The 20,120-nt window shown below is 44.1% G+C and overlaps 1 protein-coding gene across 1 annotated transcript in view; it reads right to left on the minus strand.

The window, feature by feature from the left end:
• Nucleotides 1-12,688: 12,688 nt before the first annotated feature.
• The window catches only part of LOC128422271 (1-phosphatidylinositol 4,5-bisphosphate phosphodiesterase zeta-1-like), a 42,881-nt gene continuing 35,449 nt past the window's right edge, over nucleotides 12,689-20,120 (minus strand). The window contains exons 11-13 of the mRNA XM_053406061.1: nucleotides 15,755-15,887; nucleotides 15,507-15,656; nucleotides 12,689-12,838 (exon numbers count right to left, since the gene is read on the minus strand). Of these exons, the coding sequence (XP_053262036.1) occupies nucleotides 12,741-12,838; nucleotides 15,507-15,656; nucleotides 15,755-15,887 (381 nt within the window). The 3' untranslated portion in view covers nucleotides 12,689-12,740. The remainder of the gene's footprint in view (nucleotides 12,839-15,506; nucleotides 15,657-15,754; nucleotides 15,888-20,120) is intronic.

Below are 20,120 nucleotides of genomic sequence, written 5' to 3' on the forward strand. Positions count from 1 at the left end.
CTTCCTTTGTGTGTCGAGGACCCACCACCCCGCATGGAGATAAGAAAGACACAAGGACACAAGTATTTTGAGTTAATGGGCTAAATAAGCCACAACTTTATTGGCTACAGCATGTGAGAGGTATTGGCTTAGTCACTGGGTCAAACAAATTATACTTGACTCCACCCTGCTCAGCGGAGGGGTCAATCGAGGGTTAACAGCCAATGAGAGGAGCTTGTTGATGCAAATACAACTGAAAGCTTCCCCAGACGTCACTGGGGGTTGTGCCATGGCCCTAGCCACCAGCAGGGCATCGGACGGGATCCATGAGGTAGGCGAAAAACCAAGACGCTGGTGCCAATTTGCCAAATGGATAAAATGGATAAAATTCCTACCAGGCCCCCTGGTCAACCAGGACAACCAACCAAGGTCCATATCAAGGTAAATATGACCTAAAGGGAGGGTGGGTGGGTGATTCGGAGGAAGTAGAAAGCCGAATGGGTCCCCCACACTGCCGCAGCCACTTAAGCGCAGCTAAGCTCCACCCACCAGGCAGCCCTATTGGTTGTCTGCTGGGTCTGGTGCGGCAGCTGAGGGGAGGCTGACGCAGGGGGCCGAACACGCCCAGCCCTGATGGAAATAAATAAAAAACACTGGCTAAAAAGGGCTCTGTTTCCTGCAGAAGAAGAAAAGAGTTTGGATTTGATATCCCACTTTATCACTACCCGAAGGAGTCTCAAAGCGACTAACATTCTCCTTTCCCTTCCTCCCCCACAACAAACACTCTGTGAGGTGAGTGGGGCTGAGAGACTTCAAAGAAATGTGACTAGCCCAAGGTCACCCAGCAGCTGCATGTGGAGCAGCAGGGAAGCGAACCCGGTTTACCAGATTACGAGTCCACCGCTCTTAACCACTATATCATACTGGCTCTCTGTTTCTCTGTCCAGAGGTTGTTGCAAGGGGCATGGTTGGGGGGCATGTTGGTCCCGTATTCTGAACCCCATAAGGCCGCAGGCCCAATTAGGCTCCCCAGGATTCCCTATTTGGGTTGTACTGGCCAAGCCTCATCCACCTGTGATACAACTAATGTCATATATGATGCCAGGTGTGGAGCAGGTAAAGGCAGGGCTCAGTCAAAAATGGGGTTTGCAGACACTGTGATCAGCTAATTGCCAGCCCTTACAAAGTGCTGCGCTTCTGCCTGCACAGTTTGATTTCTCCATGAAGTCAGGTGACTGGCAGGTGGACATCTCTGCCCACCTGTCAAACCTGGCCCGCAGAATATAGAAAAGGTAACAATACAGAGGGTGGCAACAAGAGAACAGGCCATTTCTGTGGTGGCTCCCCGATTATGGAATGCTTTCCTCAGAGACACTCGCCTGGCACCATCATTACATGTCTTTAGGCACCAGGCAAAAACATTCCTCTTTACCCAGGCCTATGGCTATTAAATGAGGGACACAGGTGGCGCTGTGGGTTAAACCACAGAGCCTAGGACTTGCCGATCAGAAGGTTGGCGGTTCGAATCCCTGTGACGGGGTGAGCTCCCATTGTTCAGTCCCTGCTCCTGCCCACCTAGCAGTTTGAAAGCACGTCAAAGTGCAAGTAGATAAATAGGTACCGCTCTGGTGGGAAGTTAAACGGCGTTTCCGTGCGCTGCTCTGGTTCTCCAGAAGCGGCTTAGTCATGCTGGCCACATGACCCGGACGCTGTACGCTGGCTCCCTCGGCCAATAAAGCGAGATGAGCGCCGCAACTGCAGAGTCGGCCACGACTGGACCTAATGGTCAGGGGTCCCCTTTACCTTTACCTTTTATGGCTTTTAAATAATCTAGGGCCTGTGAAATGACTTTTATTATTAGGCTGTCTGCCTGTATGCTTTTATTATGTTTTTTATCATTGATGTTCTGTAATGTGTTTTTAATGTTGTACACCAACCTGGGATCTTTTGATATAGGGCGGAACATAAATTGAATTAATAATAATAATAATAATAATAATAATAATAATAATAATAATCTAGGTTGCCACCAAGATCTGCTTCCCCACTCCTTTGACAAAGCGTATTTTATTTTCCTTGTCTGTCAGTAATTACAAGAAATGCTAGCCACCGACAAATCCACAGAATCTCCTGCATTCCCTTCTTCTTCACCCTGTGTTGACCTTCTGAGATAGCGAGAGTGCTGCGCTCCTTTTCCTGGACCGGAATGCCAGAATTTGAGATGCACAGCAGCAGGCCTCCTGTTTTCCTTCTGAGCCACAGAGCTGACCTACAAGAAGCAGGAGATGCAATCGGTAAGTGTGACTGACCTGGCCTCGAGGCCGGGTCAGGCGGGCTTGACCCAGAAGTGTGACTGGATCAAACAGATATGCCGATCCCATCTTAACCTCCTCACAGCTTAATGGGAAAGTGGCAGAACTGAAAATGTGTGCTAAAAATGTCCTACATTGGAATGGTGGAGGGGGGGTAGTTTACCACCGCAGCCTTGTTGTTTGTGAGATCAATAGCTACAGTGTTATCCGAAGCAATACATAAATATATATTTAAGAAAGTCCTTGGTACAGGCAGGTTATGCAGCTTTATTTTTGCATTCATAAACTACCAGGTCATTCAGCCTTGGTCAGACTACACCAGGAAGACAGCGTCCAATTCTATGCACCACAATTTAGGAAGGATGTTGACAAGCTGGAACGTGTGCAGAGGAGGACAACCAAGATGGTCGAGGGTCTAGAAGCCAAACCTTATGAGGAACAGTTGAAAGAGCTGGTTATGTTTAGCCTGGAAAAGAGAAGATCGAAATGGGAAATGATAGAAATCTTCAAATATCTCAAGGGCTGTCACATTGGAAGATGGAGCAAGCTTGTTTTCTCCTGCCCTGGAGGGTAGGGGTCAAACCAATGGCTTCAAGTTACAAGAAAGGAGATTCCAACTAAACATCAGAAAGAACTTTCTGACAGTAAGAGTTGTTTGACAGCAGAACAGACTTCCTCAGAAGGCGGTGGACTCTCCTTCCTTGGAGGTTTTTAAGCTGAGGTTGGAAGGCCATCTGCCATGGATGCTTTAATTGAGATTCCTGCTTTGTAGGGGGTTGGACAAGACAGACCTCGGGGTCTCTTCCAACTCTTCAATTCTATTATTCCTCCACAGATATGACTTATCTCCTTTTAAAGCCATCCAAGCTGGTGGCCATCACTTCATTTTGTGGAAGCAAATTCCATAGTTTAGCTACGTATGTGCTGTGTGAAGGAATTGGGTACCGTCTGTCATGGATGCTTTAGTTGAGATTCCTGCATTGCAGGGGGTTGGACAAGACGGACTTCGAGGTCTCTTCCAACTCTACAATTTGATGATTCTATTATTCCAGTTTGGCTGGAGCAACACTGAAGCCAGGGACAGCTCATGCATCAGCCTCCAACATAGCCAGGGCAGCTTCACCCCACAAGCTGCAAGGATCTGCTCTGCCTTCGACTGCACAGGGTGATGGTGGTAGTGATGCTGTTATCATTCCGTTAACAACTTTCAGTTAACTACAGGAAAACACTGCGCACTGGAAGATACTACAGTTTGAACAGTGATAGGCCAGCCTTCTCCAACATGACAGCTGGACTACATCTCCCATGAGCAGTGACTACATTATTACATGAGCACTGTTCCACAGCATTTGATAATTTCATTTATATACATTCATTCGAAATAAGATGGGTTTATGAAGCAATTCTATATCCTCCCACCACGCTGACGAAGAATTCTACGAAACAGTAGTCAATATCCATAATCACTGTTCAGTGTTGGACATCATATTTGCTGAAAACACAAAGCTTCACAGCTTGTCTTTCATCGTACAAAGTCTGGTACCTCGCTTCTTTTAAAGATTTTCAGAGACTTTTAGACTAAAGATTTCATTTTGTACTTATTATGGTTTGAAGGAATTCTATAAAGATTGTCTATTGCGTATGTACATGGCCATCGTGTTGCCTAGATATTGCTGACGTTCTCCAACATGATAGCTGGACTACATCTCCCATCAGACCCAGCCAGGATGCGCCAACATAGTAGCCTCCAGATGTTTTGGACCACAACTCCCATCAACCCCAGTCAGCTTTAGCTAAATTTCCAGATTTTGGGGGGGATTAGAGCTCCCATCAGCCCCAACCAGCACAGGACAGAGGGCACCAGGCTGCCAAAGACTGCCGCAGGCAACTGAGTTACTCATTCCTGTGGACGTCTCTCCCTCTTTTCCTCGTGAACTGTTTTGCCACATTAACTGAAGTGTTTGCCTTGGAGAACATGAGCACAGAGGAGGTTGCTAAGTGCACATAGCAAGCTGCTAATCACGAGGAAATTATAATGGCTTTTTCATGGTCCATTGTCATTTCGTTATCTTCATGGAATTACTGCCCTCCATTTGCAAAACAAAAAACGTCCCCATTAGCACAGGTGCATAAAAGGCCTGTGTGGATATTTTCCAGCATGCAATCTCAGCAAAGGCTTACCCACTACACACTAATGCGGTTCATCGTGTTCCTCCAGTGCTGTTTTGTAAACATCAAAGCATCTTCAAGAGCAGGTTATTTAGAACTGAGATGCAGCGTGGGTGTTTAACCCGTTCCTGACCATTTTGCACCTGCTCCAAATCATTCCACTAGCAGCTTTTCTCTCTGCAGGGCTCAAAATGTGTTTCCCTTTACAAACCAGAATTTTGAACCCAATGGGGTAAGTGGCTTGGGGGAGGAGTGGTTTGGGGTGATAAGGCAATGAGTGGAGATGGATCTGAACACCTCCAGATGATGCTTTTTTGCTCTAAATTCCTCCTCTGCTTTGAAAAAGAACAGAGCACTATAGTAAACCATAAGCAGTTACACCATCATTTTGGTTTCTTACCTGCGTTTCACCATAAGGTCCCAGGGAGCATTGCATCGGTTAAAAAACACAATGTTAAAAACAAATTACAGTCACAAGAAGAGGGTGGGTCCTAATATCTGTCAGTCTCCCTATCTATCTCTCTATCTTGGGTCATGACCCTCAGATTTCTGCTCCTTTGACATTTACTCCATTTATTTGGAAAATAAGAGCAGCTTTATTAAATATGAACCCTCAAATCTAGGATCCCCTCCAAACTGATTCCAACGTTTTGTACTTCTTTGTAGGGGGTGGTGGTAAAAAATGTGGTACAAAGTGGCAGAAAACAATTACAAATCATTGGCTTCAGTTTGGAGGGGGAATCCCAAATTTCAGGGCTCATGTTTAATAAAACTCTTCTCCATTCTAGGAGGGTGGGCGAAGTTTGATTCAGTTTGCACTTAGCGGCAAACCTATCGGATTCACTGTTTCCAAAGCACAAATTGAAATAAGGGCCCATCTTTTGAAATTGGCACTTCTCCAATTTATGCAATACAGTTTTCCAACCAAGTGATGTGTACAAAAATGCAGAGGCTGCATACAGCAAAGTGTGCATAAAAAAACACATATAACAGTGAAAATACTAAACAAAATATGTTTCATATTAGGAGAGAATTGTTTGCAAAGTGGTACATTTTAGACAAGACTGCATACCAAGTGGTGCATAACTGGAGAAAAATACACTGAAATGCAGGTGAGGTTTCACGAGGACTTCTTTTAAAAGGATTTGCAAAGTACTGTGGAAATGTGGAAAGCTGAACTTCAGAGAAATAGAGAGAAACCAAAAGTGACAGACTCATCCCTCCCTGCTCTGAAAAGCATGGCATAAACAACTATTTGCAGTTCTGCTCAGCCCAATTAAATAAGGATGTTAAATTGGAAGTAACTGAGGAAAGATCAATATTTCCCCTCCCCGCTCTCCTAATACTATATCTCAGAGGTCACTCAGTGAAGTTAATTGGCAGCAGGGTCAAAAGGACAGGCAAAAGAAAGAACTTTTGCCACCTGATACAGAATAAAACTGTGGAACTCTCTATGGCATGAGGTGAGTATTGTTGCAAATAATCAAGGGTGGTGGTGCATGAGAATGTCTTCTCTCTGTGTGTGCCCCTCCACCCCGGTTATGGAGTGACCCCACTCTGAGATGCGCAGGCTTTATGATGACTGATCAAAGCATGCACCTCTTGACCCAGACGTCAGTCTGAGTGGGTGCCTTCCCTCCGCCTGCACTGCTGTTTGTTTATTTTATGGTTTTGCTTTATGGTTTCCACGTTCATCCGCATCTCTTTTTTATTGCGATATTTTTGTAACCCATCCTAGGGCCATGCACTGAAGGGCAGGCTGTAACTACAAATCATAAATGAATTGAGAGGACTTGGTGGGCTAGCCATGTAGGAAGCTACTCATCTAGCCCCAGACTGGATTATCTCGAGGAGGAAGAGGCGGCGGCGAGGAGGGTTAATGTGCTTCCCACACAATGCCTGGCAGAATTTTTGAAGGCTGGGGATGGAATTGCCTGCGTGTTGCTTTGGCAACTCTCAGAACCCAAGAACCACACTGGATTAGACCAATATCTGACTGGTAGGTATCTATCTGGTGGGGCGGAGCTATTCTTCAGACACTGGTGTCACTGCAGCTTTTTTGGTGGGGGGAAGGAGATGGAACAGGTTTGCTCAAACCAGTGCACTCATACAGCCCTGACCTTACTGCTCCCTCCCCACGGTTCATCTGGGTAACTTGCAGTGATGTCAATGTCAGGAGAGTGGCTCCACCACACCATACACGCTGCTACTGGTAATGGTTTATCTAGCCCAGCATCTTCTCCCAGAAGACCAGAAGTAGGAGGTGGAGCCATAGCCCTACTACTGCAGCCCAGCAGATGGTACTCAGTGTTCTACAGCCTCTAAACCCAAAGATGCCACAATGATCATGATTTGTAGCCACTTGTAGACCTCTATCTTCCTTGAATTCATCGGATGCCCTTCTGGAGCCATCTAAGCTTATGACCAGCACTGCATCTTGTGCAGCAGCAAGGTTCATCAATCCATCATGCACTACATGAAGCACATCAGCTGGTTTCTTATAGGCAAATTGTTGGATCCATCCAACAACCTCTGATGGGTTATTTAGGAGGGTTGGGTCTGGCATCACTTTCACTGTTCATGTGTGCCAGTATCCATACTCAGCAGTTACATCTAAACACAGCTCCTTCCGTGGAAGCGTCTTTGGGGTTGAAGGTACACGCAGTAGGCAATAAACACTCATGGACGCCATAAAGATTCAGTCAAGTGTAGAAGTTTTACTTGACAGGCATAAAAGCATATTGGTAGCGAATATATACAGACATTCACCACTGCAGTGATCAAGGCATGCTTAGAGTCCAACGAGAGACGAAGACTCTCTCTCTGCTTCTCTCACCACAAGGCGCAAGCAAGAGAGAGAGTCTCCTACTCTTGTCGGACTCTAAGCATGCCTTGATCCCAGCAGTGGTGAATGTCTATATATATTTGCTACTACAACACCAAGGAAACACCATACTAGACACTGACTCCCAGTTAGGCAAGTTGGACCAGTCACACTATATACAAGCAGTGCTTGCAAAAAAAGGTTGTGTGTGTTCACCTCTACATTTATCTGCATATGTAGGTAAAAAAGTAAATGACCCCTGGACGGTTACATCCAGTGAAAGGCGACTATGGGGTTGCTCATCTCGCTTCCAGGCCAAGAGAGCCGGAGTTTGTCCAGAGACAGCTTTCCAGGTCATGTGGCCAGCATGACTAAACCGCTTCTGGTGCAATGGAACACCATGATGGAAACCAGAGCACATGGAAATGGCGTTTACCTTCCTGCCGCAGTGGTACCTATTTATCTACTTGCACTGGCGTGTTTTCCAACTGCTAGGTTGGCAGAAGCTGGGACAGAATAATGGGAGCTCACCCCATCATGGGGATTCGAACCACCAACTTTCTGATTGGCAAGTCCAAGAGGCTCAGTGGTTTAGACCACAGCACCACCCGCATATGTAGAGGATTTTTTTCAGTATGCTGAATTCCTGCCTTGTCTCTTGGTGGCCCCCTAACATTAGCCCGGGCTGCCACAGTGGAAACTGCAAGAAGCGAGAATGCTGTTGGGCTCAAGTCCTGTTTGGGGGTTTCCCAGAGACATCTGGTTGGGCACCATTGTAGCAAGATGTTGGACTAGATGGGCCATTGGCCTGATCCAACAGGTTCTCATGTTCTTATGCCCATTTGCTGTTAGAGCAGGGAACTAGCCATCTCCTTGGGGGCTGATGTGGTCCTCCAAGGAAATTTTTCTGGGTCCCAGTGAATTTGCTTGCGGCAGCAAAAAAAAGACAGCCCCCCTTCTTAGCAGGCCTGCATGTGTTATGGGTGGGTGCATGTGAGAGGGTGGTGTGGCAATAGCCACAACTTATATGCGGTCCCTGGATGATTGGCAAAGGCTGAATGTGGCTCCTGGGCCAAAATAGTTTAGCCAGCCCTGGCCTCAAAGGAATTGTAGTGGTTGCCAGTTAGGGATTGCAGAGGGATTGCCAATCATCCATGTCTTAAGACCCACCAACAAACTTAGCCAGGTTGACCAGTAGAAAACAGGACACATTGCGAAAGAAACAGAGTTCAGGACAAGAAACAGAGTTAATTCAGAGCCCTTTGCACTAACAAAGCAACCGGCATTATCTTCCCTTTTGGACAACTCTTGGAGAGAGATGCCATAAAGGATGGAGATATTAGCCTCCCACTCCACTGAGTGCAATATATGAAAGGCGTAATACGAATCTATTCAAGCAAAGACCTTCATATGCTTCACAGTTCTGAAAATTTGTGATTTTAATGCTTTTTTCAAAAAAAAATGGCTATAAAACACACCCACACAAGCAATATAAGATTATCAGGGCCAAAATTCTGATTACAGCTTTGGGAGGCTGAAAAGGCAAATTACTTTCCCCTCTAAAAATAAAGTGCATTTGGCAGCTCACTCTGGCTGTTTTTCAAACTTCCTGTCCTTAAAGCTCAATAAATATTGATTTCAGAGGCTTCTCAGTAGACTGGGTTTTTAATTTGTTCCCTTAAGGTTTACTGTAGATAAATGTAGACATTTGCTTTCCAGTAGTTCTGTAGTCTTGACTCTGCTTTTGTCTTGTTATTGCTCTATTGAGGCCAGTCATTTCAACACATGCATTCCACACAAACACAAATGCAGTAATATTTATACAAGGCTTGTGGTAAACGGATCAGATACATCACACCTGTAAATGTGATGCTACGCTAATGGTAACTCACTCATGCTACCACCCAGGCGATTAATACCTTGAAAGCTAACTGAAATTTCATTTCTACCTACCTAATGCTTTTGCCATTGATTTTGTTTTATTACACAAACTATATAAAATTACTGTTTAGAAACCGAATAACAACACATATCCATCATAATGAATAGAGAGGTACACCCACCCCAATTAAATTAACTTGTCTATTATTGTGTGTTGAGGAAAACCTGCCATAGCTTGGAAACTTGAAAGAATAAAAATCCCTGACCTGATACGCTGAGGTGTCAGTCATCTTGGTAAGCTAGCCAATTATCTTCCAGCAAAGGCACCCCACACTCCAATAACTAACCAGTAAATATTGAAGAACTTAAGAAGAGCCCTGCTCTTTCAAGCTGACTGCTCAGCTATAGTCCAACCTCCTGTTCTCACAGTAGCCAACCAAGATGCCCATGGGAAGCTGACAAGGATGACCTGGGCTCAACAGCTCTCTCACGGTTTGTGATAGACAGCAACTGGCATTCAGAAGCAAAATGCCTCCAACACTGGAGTTCATGCATCATCATGATGAGTAGCCACTGGTAGCCTAATCCTCTTTGAATTTGCCTGATCCTCTTTAAAGCCATCCAAGTTGGCAGCTTTCACTACATCTTCTGGGAGCTAATTCCTTAGTTTAACTCTGTTCTGGAGGTAGATCATAGCTAGTGTGGCTAGTAGCTAGCAGTGGCATGTGGTGAGTGGACTAGCGGGACTAAGCTAGTCCCCTAAATGTTCCATTGGCTCCTCCTGGGAAGCTTCTGCCCAAGTTAGGGAAGGAGGCACAATGCGCATTTGTGAGATATCAGGACCTTGTGATGTCACATGAGCAACGTTTCCCCCCCCCCCCGCCGCGGCCCATCGCCCTCGCCTCTGGCCCTATCTGCTCCCCTATGAACAATTTAATTGCACAATACTGGGTATTAATACCAATAATTTACAAAGCTTGTGTTTATATTTTTCAGCAGCTACATTGCAGCTCATTCTTAAGCTCTAGTTATCTCCCGCTTGGACTACTGCAATGTGCTCTACGTGGGGCTACCTTTGAAGGTGACCCGGAAACTACAACTAATCCAGAATGCGGCAGCTAGACTGGTGACTGGGAGTGGCTGCCAAGACCACATAACACCAGTCTTGAAAGACCTACATTGGCTCCCAGTACGTTTCCGAGCACAATTCAAAGTGTTGGTGCTGACCTTTAAAGCCCTAAACGACCTCGGTCCAGTATACCTGAAAGAGCGTCTCCACCCCCATCATTCTGCCCGGACACTGAGGTCCAGCGCTAAGGGCCTTCTGGTGGTTCCCTCACTGTGAGAAGCGAAGTTACAGGGAACCAGGCAGAGGGTCTTCTTGTTAGTGGTGCCCGCCCTGTGGAACACCCTCCCACCAGATGTCAAAGGAAAAAACAACTCTCAGACTTTTAGAAGACATCTGAAGGCAGCTCTGTTTAGGGAAGCTTTTAATATCTGAAGGACTATTGCATTTTAATATTTTGTTGGAAGCTGCCCAGAGTGGCTGGGGAAACCCACCAGATGGGCGGGGTATAAATAATAAATTGTTGTTGTTGTTGTTGTTGTTGTTATCACTTAGGTGCACCGATTGCTGCAAAACTCTTCTAGTCAACTACTAAGGCATGAGGTGAAGGAAGCTTGGCTAAAACTCTGAATTCCTGTTTGCAGCTGAGGACGTGTGATAATGTTCTATTGCAGGCACTGCATATTAAGAAGCTAACATTATTTACCACACCTCTGCCACAGCACCATTCTGAAAAGTAATGTTGGTATTTCCCTTGAAGACCAGAGGATTAAACACTGGAAATGAGCTCCAAATGCAATAGCAGCTAGAAGGAGACACAAAGCACTGCAAAGAATTTGCTTCCTGCACAAAAGTTTTTTTAAAATAAATAAATAAATAAATAAGTGCAAATATTTGCTATCATGCAAATCCAGTCCATTAAGTCACACAAGTCATCTCATTAACTTCTGTGTGCTAGTGCAAGCCTCTACCTAGAACCTTTAAGAAGATTCCTCCTGGATCAAACCAATGGCTCATCTAGTCCAGCTTCCTGTTCTCACAGTGGCGATCAAGATGCCTGTGGGAAGCCTGCAAGCAGGACCTGGGTACAACTCTGCACTTGTGATTCCCAGCAACTGGAATCCAGAAGAATGCTGCCTCCAACAGTGGAGGCAGAATTTAGCCATCATAGCTAAGAGCCATTGGTAGCCATATCCTCACTGACAATTTCAGGGCAGATTTGAGGGTAAACCATACACAGCACGGGTCTGCCCTTGTGGCTCGTTGGAAGTTGAAACTGCTTCACATGTACTATTACGTTGTCGTTTTTATGAGGATATATGTTTGACTTTTATTACACCTGTTTTGCAAAAGTCCAGGAAAGAATCAGAATACCATAGTTTAAAACTACTGCTAGAGGACAAGAATCCCAAGACTACATTAAATGTAGCTAAATTCTGTGCGTCTGCAATCAATCGCAGGAAGCAAATGGTATCCCATAGTGACCAAACCCCTAAATGTTAATTACAGGGGGCACGCTAATAATTAATTTTAATTTTTATCTTTAAATCCTTGTTATATTCATATTGTCCTTTGTATTTCTGATATTTTTTATGATCTGTGATATTGTGTGTGTTGACGCTGGTCTGTGACCGTATTAATAAATTCATTCATTCATTCACTAACAATTTCATTTCCCAGAAGGTGGAAGAAGCAACAAGGGGACCATCTGTCTTGGACCTAGTCCTCACCAACAGGGAAAAGGTGGTCAATGAAGCAAAAGTACTGTGAACCTTAGGAGGAAGTGATCATGTCCTCTTGGGTTTCATGATTCAGAGGCAAGGGAAAGCTGATTGTGGTCGGACATGCACTCTGGACTTTAAGAAGGCTGATTTCAAAAAGCTTGAGGAACTACTGGGTGAGATCCCATACTCAATGAGAAGGAAGCCCAAGATGGATGGGAGCTTCTTAATGGTGAAATACTGAAGACACCAATTCCAACAAGAAATAAGAGTAGGAGGCATAAGGCGCTTCAAATATCTCAAGGGCTGTCACATGAGAAGATGGAGCAACCTTGTTTTCTCCTGCCCTGGAGGGTAGGGGTCAAACCAATGGCTTCAAGTTACAAGAAAGGAGATTCCAACTAAACATCAGAAAGAACTTTCTGACAGTAAGAGCTGTTCGACAGCAGAACAGACTTCCTCAGAAGGCTGTGGACTCTCCTTCATTGGAGGTTTTTAAGCTGAGGTTAGATGGCCATCTGCCATGGATACTTTAGTTGAGATTCCTGCATTGCAGGGGGTTGGACAAGACGGACCTCGGGGTCTCTTCCAACTCTTCAATTCTATTATTCCCCCACAGATATGACTTGTCTCCTTTTAAAGCCACCTAAGCTGGTGGCCATCACTTCATATTGTGAGAGCAAATTCCATACTTTAGCTACATGTGTGCTGTGTGAAGGTATCGGGTGCCTTCTGCTTTGATTATGGTTGCTTTATTAAACACGCAGCTGGGAGGAGTAGTGATGACATTAACTCAGGACATGAAAGCAATACCAGATATATACGAAGAGCGAGGCGGGCTTGAGGGTCACTCCGAGCTTGGAGACCAATGGAACATGGCGGTATCCTAGAAACAAACCAAGAAGGAAGAAGATTTTTTTCCCCAAAAAATGTGCTAAATATAAAATACACATCAAATAATATATGATGAAGGAAGAAGGAGCTTAAAAAAAAATACCATGCCATTTTTTTTAAAAGTAAATCCACGCATGTGATGCATACAGACCATGCTTTTAAAGCACATTGCTTCCTTTCCCCCCAAATCCCCAGTTCTGTAGTTTGTTAAGGATGGAAGGAATCGTAATCCTGGGAGGGTTAAACTACAGTTCTCAGGATTCTTGGGGAAGGGGCAGTTATGCGCTTTCAATGTGTTTCAAATGCATGTTGTGGTTGCAGCCATGTTCATACAATCCTTGGGGAACTACCTACATGGAAAAGCAAGAGACCAGGTTCTTCCAGAGAGTTAATGCAGCCTGGTCAAAGAAATTGGGTATGCCCAGTGGAGAATTTGCTTTTTTTCTCTCTGCCAACCCATGGCATGCCCCATTTTCTGGCCCTGTGGATCACTGCCAGATGAGAAATGTCAGTGGAGAGCTCTGAGAGGCCTCCATGTATGGGCCTCCTACTCTGCCACACTAGAGAGGCCTCCACCCCTGGACCTCCTGCTCTGCCCATGGCAGGGGTGTAGACCCTCAGCATCCTACAGCCCCTTGGCCTATGCTCTACGTGGGGCTACCTTTGAAGGTGACTCGGAAACTGCAATTAATCCAGAATGCAGCAGCTAGACTGGTGAGTAGGAGTGGCTGCCGAGACCATATAACACCGGTCCTGAAAGATCTTCATTGGCTCCCGGTATGTTTCTGAGCACGATTCAAAGTGTTGGTGCTGAGCTTTAAAGCCCTAAATGGCCTCAGCCCAGTATACCTGAAGGAGCATCTCCACCCCCATCATTCTGCCCGGACCCTGAGGTCCAGTGCCGAGGGCCTTCTGGTAGTTCCCTCACTGCAAGAAGTGAGGTTACAGGGAACTAGGCAGAGGGCCTTCTCGGTAGTGGCGCCTGCCCTGTGGAACGCCCTCCCAGCAGATGTCAAGGCAATAAACAACTATTTTACTTTTAAAAGACCCTGTTTAGGAAAGTCTATAATGTCTGACACCGTATTGTTTTTGATATTTGGTTGGAAGCCACCCAGAGTGGCTGGGGAGACCCAGTCAGATGGACGGGGTATAAATAATAAATTATTATTATTCTTATTGGCCACCCTCCCAGCAACTATGATTGCTCCTTAAGAGACCTATGTGTCCCCTGCAGAACACACAGAGTATTGCATAATATGGAGATCTGGCCCTCCAATTCTCCCCAGGCCACACACGCTCTGCAGATACAGCTCCTAGTGGCCCTGTTTTGTAACCCCATTGAATGGTTGAAATGTATCTTCTGAAGGTGCCTTCTGCTTGCCTGAGTGAAGGAGAGAGAGTTGAGTGTATGGTTCTGGGGTGGGGAACATCACAAGGGCCAAAGCTGACCCTCCAGGTCTCTCTGTCTGGTCCTCGGGACTCTCCCAAGTCCACACCTCTAATAATAATAATAATAATAATAATAATAATAATAATAATAATAATTTATTTATACCCCGCCCATCTGGCTGGGCTTCCCCAGCCACTCTGGGCGGCTTCCAAAAAAATATTAAAATACTATAATACATCAAACATTAAAAGCTTCCCTAAAAAGGGCTGCCTTCAGACGTCTTCTAAAAGTGCCTCCCAGGTGCTTTTGCCTGGCTGCAATGTGTTCTTAAACACTCACAATGCCTCTTGCTTGTCTGAATGGACAAGGTCCATTGTAGAAATTAGCTGACCATATAAGGTAAAATTTGCATCCATGTGGCCCCTGGAAGGTTGCCCAGGAGGGAATATGGCTCTCAAGATGAAAAATGTTCACTGCTTCTGTCATAGAAGGAAAATTTGTTTTGATCTTGCAAAATAAAAAAGAAAGTTGTCTATTTTGCTTCTTCGTTTCTTTTGGCACTCTTGACAGTAGAGATTTACTTTAGCTTTCCCAGAAAATCATACTTGTATGCCATTTAAAGTAATAATCTCTCTTTATTTTGTACTGCTAACTTCATACTGGTAGATTTGAATGCATTTTTATTTGTGGTTTTCCTGTGCCTTGATATTGATAAATAGACATCTTCCACTTCCATAATAGCATTGCTAGATTGAGTCTGACAGCACATAGACTTTGTTGTCTTGTTAGAGACTAAATATTTCAAGACGGTTCATGTAGCCTGAAATACAGCTTAATAATTCTATGGATATTTCATTGGGTTGTGGATATAATATTAAACTCAAAGAAATATTTTATAAACCGATTTTATGTGGGAATTTTTTAAATAAATAAATAAATAAATATTGTAGCTACAAAACAAGTATGAACCAGTTTGATGGATTTCTATCGCACAAACTTTTAGATTCTCCTAAAATGACTATATTGATTTAAAGGCTGCCTTTGTCTATGGCTGATTTGGCTAATTTAATTCCTCTGTACAAAACTGTAATCAAGTTATTTCGCCACAATCTAGCGCTCTGCAGGCACTACAGCAATAGGGCAGCTGTATCAGCGCAGAGGGACCACATGTGCAAAATTGTCTCAAACTCCACAATGAACAGGAAGACCCACGCATGCACAAATATTGTGTGTGTGCATGCTGACTCCTCCCATCCCTGCTTAATCTTACCTTTATTCAGGCTCATAACTGGCAAAGTAAATTGACCGAGGAAGTCATTTGCAGTTAGTGCCATCTGATCTTCTAAAACAAAGCGTATTAAGGCAAGATCAGGAACATTGATGTTAAACGTGAATGTTTCATTCCATCTAGGATTCAAAGCTGCAAGAAACAGGAGGGGAAATCTAGTTGTTGAACATGCATTTTTGAACAGAGCTCCACTTAACATCTTACCCAAGTTCATGGTGTGTTAGACTTACCATTGTTCTTTATGACAGAAGTCTGCTGTTTATTCATATCTCCAGGAACTCCATGAATCTCTATCTTGACTACAGGATCAGCCTTATTGCTCTTGGAGAGGTTGCTTGGTGGCAGCTGGCAACCACTGATAATCTACATAAAGGAAATCAACCGCCAGCATGAATGAATTGCTCAAATTACAGAGATACGTTCCCACAAGAATCCACTTTGAGACTTCTCCTTTCACTGTTGGAAGATCTGAAGTGGCGCTGGTGCCTCTGGAGATGCTGAACTCAAGGTGCCTGCTTGTCTGCCCACTCCCCTTTTTCTGTCTACACATGTTCACTCCACACACTTAAAGAGAACTAGTGTGGAATGGCAGCACGCTCCGTGTCGTCTGAATAAAAGACAACACGGTCTAGGCTGCTAGGGCTTTGGGGGTGAGTGCCAGGGCTAGGCGCCCCCCCCCCAATAAAAACCCCATGGGCGAGTGGGGACTCCAGGGGTTGCTGATCAGAAGGTCAGCAGTTCGAATCCCCACGACGAGGTGAGCTCCTGTTGCTCGGTCCCAGCTCCTGCCCACCTAGCAGTTCGAAAGCACATCATAGTGCAAGTAGATAAATAGGTACCGCTCCTCCAGAAGGTAAACGGCATTTCTGTGCACTGCTCTGGTTCGCCATGCTGGCCACATGACCCGGAAGCTGTCTGCAGACAAACGCTGGCTCCCTCGCCTATAGAGTGAGATGAGCACACAACCCCAGAGTCATCCGCAACTGGACCTAACAGTCAGGGGTACCTTTACCTTTACCCTTTACTTCGCTGAAAACAATTCACTCTACCTTTTTCTGTTTTTGCTCTTGTTGCAACAACAACATGGGATTGTATCCAGGTAAGAATTACTCAGAATAACTCTAAGTAGATCTACTCTAAGTAGAATGAGCATGGGAGACAACCCATCATCATTATTTTATAACAACAATATTGCTAGTGTGGTTATAGTATGAGGGTAGACAGCCCCAGCATCAAATGATGGAGGGCACTCTCTGAATTTCTGAATATACAAATTTCACATGATACAACCCCAGCCAACATGGCCAATGGTCAGAAGTGATGGGAGTTGTAGTCCAGCAACCTCTGGACTACAAACGGTGAAATTTCACAGTCCAATTCAACCCTGGGATGAGAGCTTTGAAAATGCCGACTTCCGGGTTGGCGCCATTGTTTAATGGCGGATTCCCTCCGAGCTCCGGAGGGAATCGGCTCCGTAGCGTCTGGGTCTGGCCGCTGCGGCGAAGCGGGGACCCTTAAAATCACAGGCGCGGATGCCTGTGAACACAGAGACTCGGCGGGCACCATTTGCGCCCCCCCAATCCGCGACGGAGCCTTTTTAAAGGCTTCGGAACGGAGGCAGGGTGAGGCGTGGTGCTGAGAGTACTCCCTCGTCTACGGAGTGAAGCCGCAAGCCATTGACAGAGAGCGCCAACTTCTTCTTTGGATCGATTGGACTTTAAAACATCAACCCGTGAGTAATACGGAGATTGGAACTTTAAAAAAAAAAAAATTATTTTGGATCTGGAACGAGCGGGAAGGGGCTAAAAAGGAAGTCCACCCCCCCCCTCTTTGTAAACAATTTAAAGCAAAGGACCGGGCAGCTAAGGTCGAGAGAATCTGTTTCTTGCTTTTTAATAAAAGATCTTGACTTCACGGTTTTGACATTATAAGAAGATTTACTGGAGGATAAAAAGAATTTTGGGAGCTGAAATTTCACCCCCCCCCCTAGACCCGGGGACGTCCTATGAGAAAGCCTGCTGTATTGAAGAGTTTGACAGCTGTCAAGTTAGCTGTCAGTCAGCTAGTTGTCAGCTGGAAAAAGAGAACATTGTTTCTGCTGTTTTTGCTGGTTTATTCGGTATAACTTTGTTGAAAATAAGGAGGGCTGATACAAAATAACTGGACTTTTGGTTTTGAGCTGAAAGGAATATTAAGGAACTAAAATCCCCCTAGAGGGGTAATAGGGACACTACATCATAAAAATGGCTGGAGCATGTAAAATCCAAGCAGAATTGGACAGAGCATTTGTTCTCCTAGGAAAGTTACAAGATGAATACAATGCTTTGTCTACAGAGGTTTCAGTACTACACTGGACAGTAAACAACAGTTTTGAGCCTGATAAGGACTTGAAACAGGAAGCCCATTCAACTGAACAAATAAATGAAACTGAAAGTGTAGATACGATGGAGCAATATGTTGTCTCTGAAGAAAATGAAGGAGGAGCTGGAAGTTTGCAGGAGTCAAAGGAGAGTTGCAATATGAGGCCTGACATGATGAGAAAAAAGGACAATAAAAATTGGATGCAGAAAGCCTGGTCTGAATGGGAGTCTGAAAAATGGAGAGATCCCCTCTGGAGGAGATCTGAAGACCTGAGGATTACAAATTTGTTGAAGGTGAAAGTTGGAGCTTTGGGGACATGTGGATTTGAAAGAAATTTGAAACAAGAGTTGGAGTACCCCATAGGCTTTGCTTTTAAGTACGGAGGACTGGCTGGAAGCAACATGGATCCTGTCGGGCCGGAGCCTCTCCGAGACTTGGGGTTTAACATCAAGGACTATCAAAGAGACCGGCAGAAAGGAACTGAGAGAGATATAAGGGCCTCGGACGTGAGATCTCCAGGCTAAATAACATAAAGACTGATGGATATTGGCTGGGGACTGGAACCGGGAAAAGGGTGGGTGGAGGTTGGGAATCCAAAGGGTACATAAGTATAATCTGCCTTGTTTTTTTTATATATATTTTGTTAGTTGTATGGAAATTGGGAAAATCGTGGAAGGGAAATTTTGGTCGACTTTAGGAAAAAGGTTTAAGAATAATTAATGAGGTATAAGTATTGATGTGTAATTTTGATAAGGTAAAATTGGTTTTTTAAATTAAATGAAAATAAGGCTGCTAAAAATAAATTGAGGAAATGGAAAAAAGAAGTAAAGTAAAATAATAGTATGTGAGAACAAATGTTCAAGCTAAGGTGAAGAAATAAGTTAAGGACTTGCTGAATTGACAATTTAAATTAGAATACAAGAAGGGGAGGTGTGAGGAGGTCTGAGAAATAAGGTTAAGGAAAATAAGTATTTGAAACTTTATGTGTTTTTTCTTTTTTTCTGTTTAAGTCTTGAATTTTATGTATTTTTGTGTGGTTTTTATTTTGTTTATTTTTTGTTTTTGATTGTTATACATTTGTTGAAAATACCAATAAATATTTAATAAAAAAGAGAGAGAGAGCTTTGAAAATGCCACATAAATAAATACTACAGCACTCCACGGTGTCATCCTCTTTAAGTCTCTTGAGATTTTCAGAATTACAACCATTAGCCCTACTAAGAAGATTGCTATAGCATGGATCCCTATATAGTGTTCAATCTTTCTCCCACTGTCAACAACAGGAGTCATCCATTATCTGCTGCGGAAGGAGGAAAAACATCCATAAGTATATATGATTTAAATGCTTTAGAAAAGATTCACTTTACCATAAATATAGAAATAAGATGTTATAAAATCAGCAGAACACAGAGTCGTCCAGGACCAATATTGTATAACACAAAATGTATAGGCATAGACCCCCCCAGAGTGCTTGGGTGATACCTATATCTCAAACACTTTCTTGTTTCATATGATTCACTAACTTTCAAATTATACTTTGGAAAACTTCGGGAGTTTCTCAGAAGCTTGTCAGGGGTTTCTTAATCAGATGAATCATAATGGCAGATAAGCTTTCATTACCAAAACCTCAAAGTTTTTTTGTTTTGTTTTTTAAAAAACTATGATGCAATAATTCATTAATCCAATGAAGCTGAATGTTGGAAAATTCAGAATAGATAAAAAGGAAGTGCTTTTTCACACAGTGTATAGTTAAACTGTGAAACTCAATCACACAGGAGGCACTGTAGGACACCAAATTGGCTGGCTTTAAAAGAGGCTTAGACAAATTCATGGAGGGCAAGGCTATTGATGTCTATCTTGTACTTCTACTTGTCAGGTGTATTATGCCTCTTAATGCATTAGGGTTGTCCTGCCTTTGAATATGGAGGTTCTTTTTCACCAATACTCTTTGATAGACCATTTCTCCACAAATTAGTCCAACCTCTTCTTACAAATCTCCAAGGAAGGAAAGTCCACCACCTCTTGTGGAAGACTGTTCCACTGCTGAATCCTTCTTACTGTCAGAAAGGTCTTCCTGCTATTTAGTCAGAATCTCCTTTCTTGTAACTTGAATTCTTTGGTTGGGGCCCTAGCCTCTGGAGCAGGAGAAAACAAGCTTGCTTCATCCTCCATGTGACAGCCCTTGAGATGTTTGAAGATGGCTATCACATCTTCTCTTTACCCAGGCTAAACATA

The sequence above is a fragment of the Podarcis raffonei genome, chromosome 10, assembly GCF_027172205.1.
Source record: "Podarcis raffonei isolate rPodRaf1 chromosome 10, rPodRaf1.pri, whole genome shotgun sequence".
Lineage (NCBI taxonomy): Eukaryota > Metazoa > Chordata > Lepidosauria > Squamata > Lacertidae > Podarcis > Podarcis raffonei.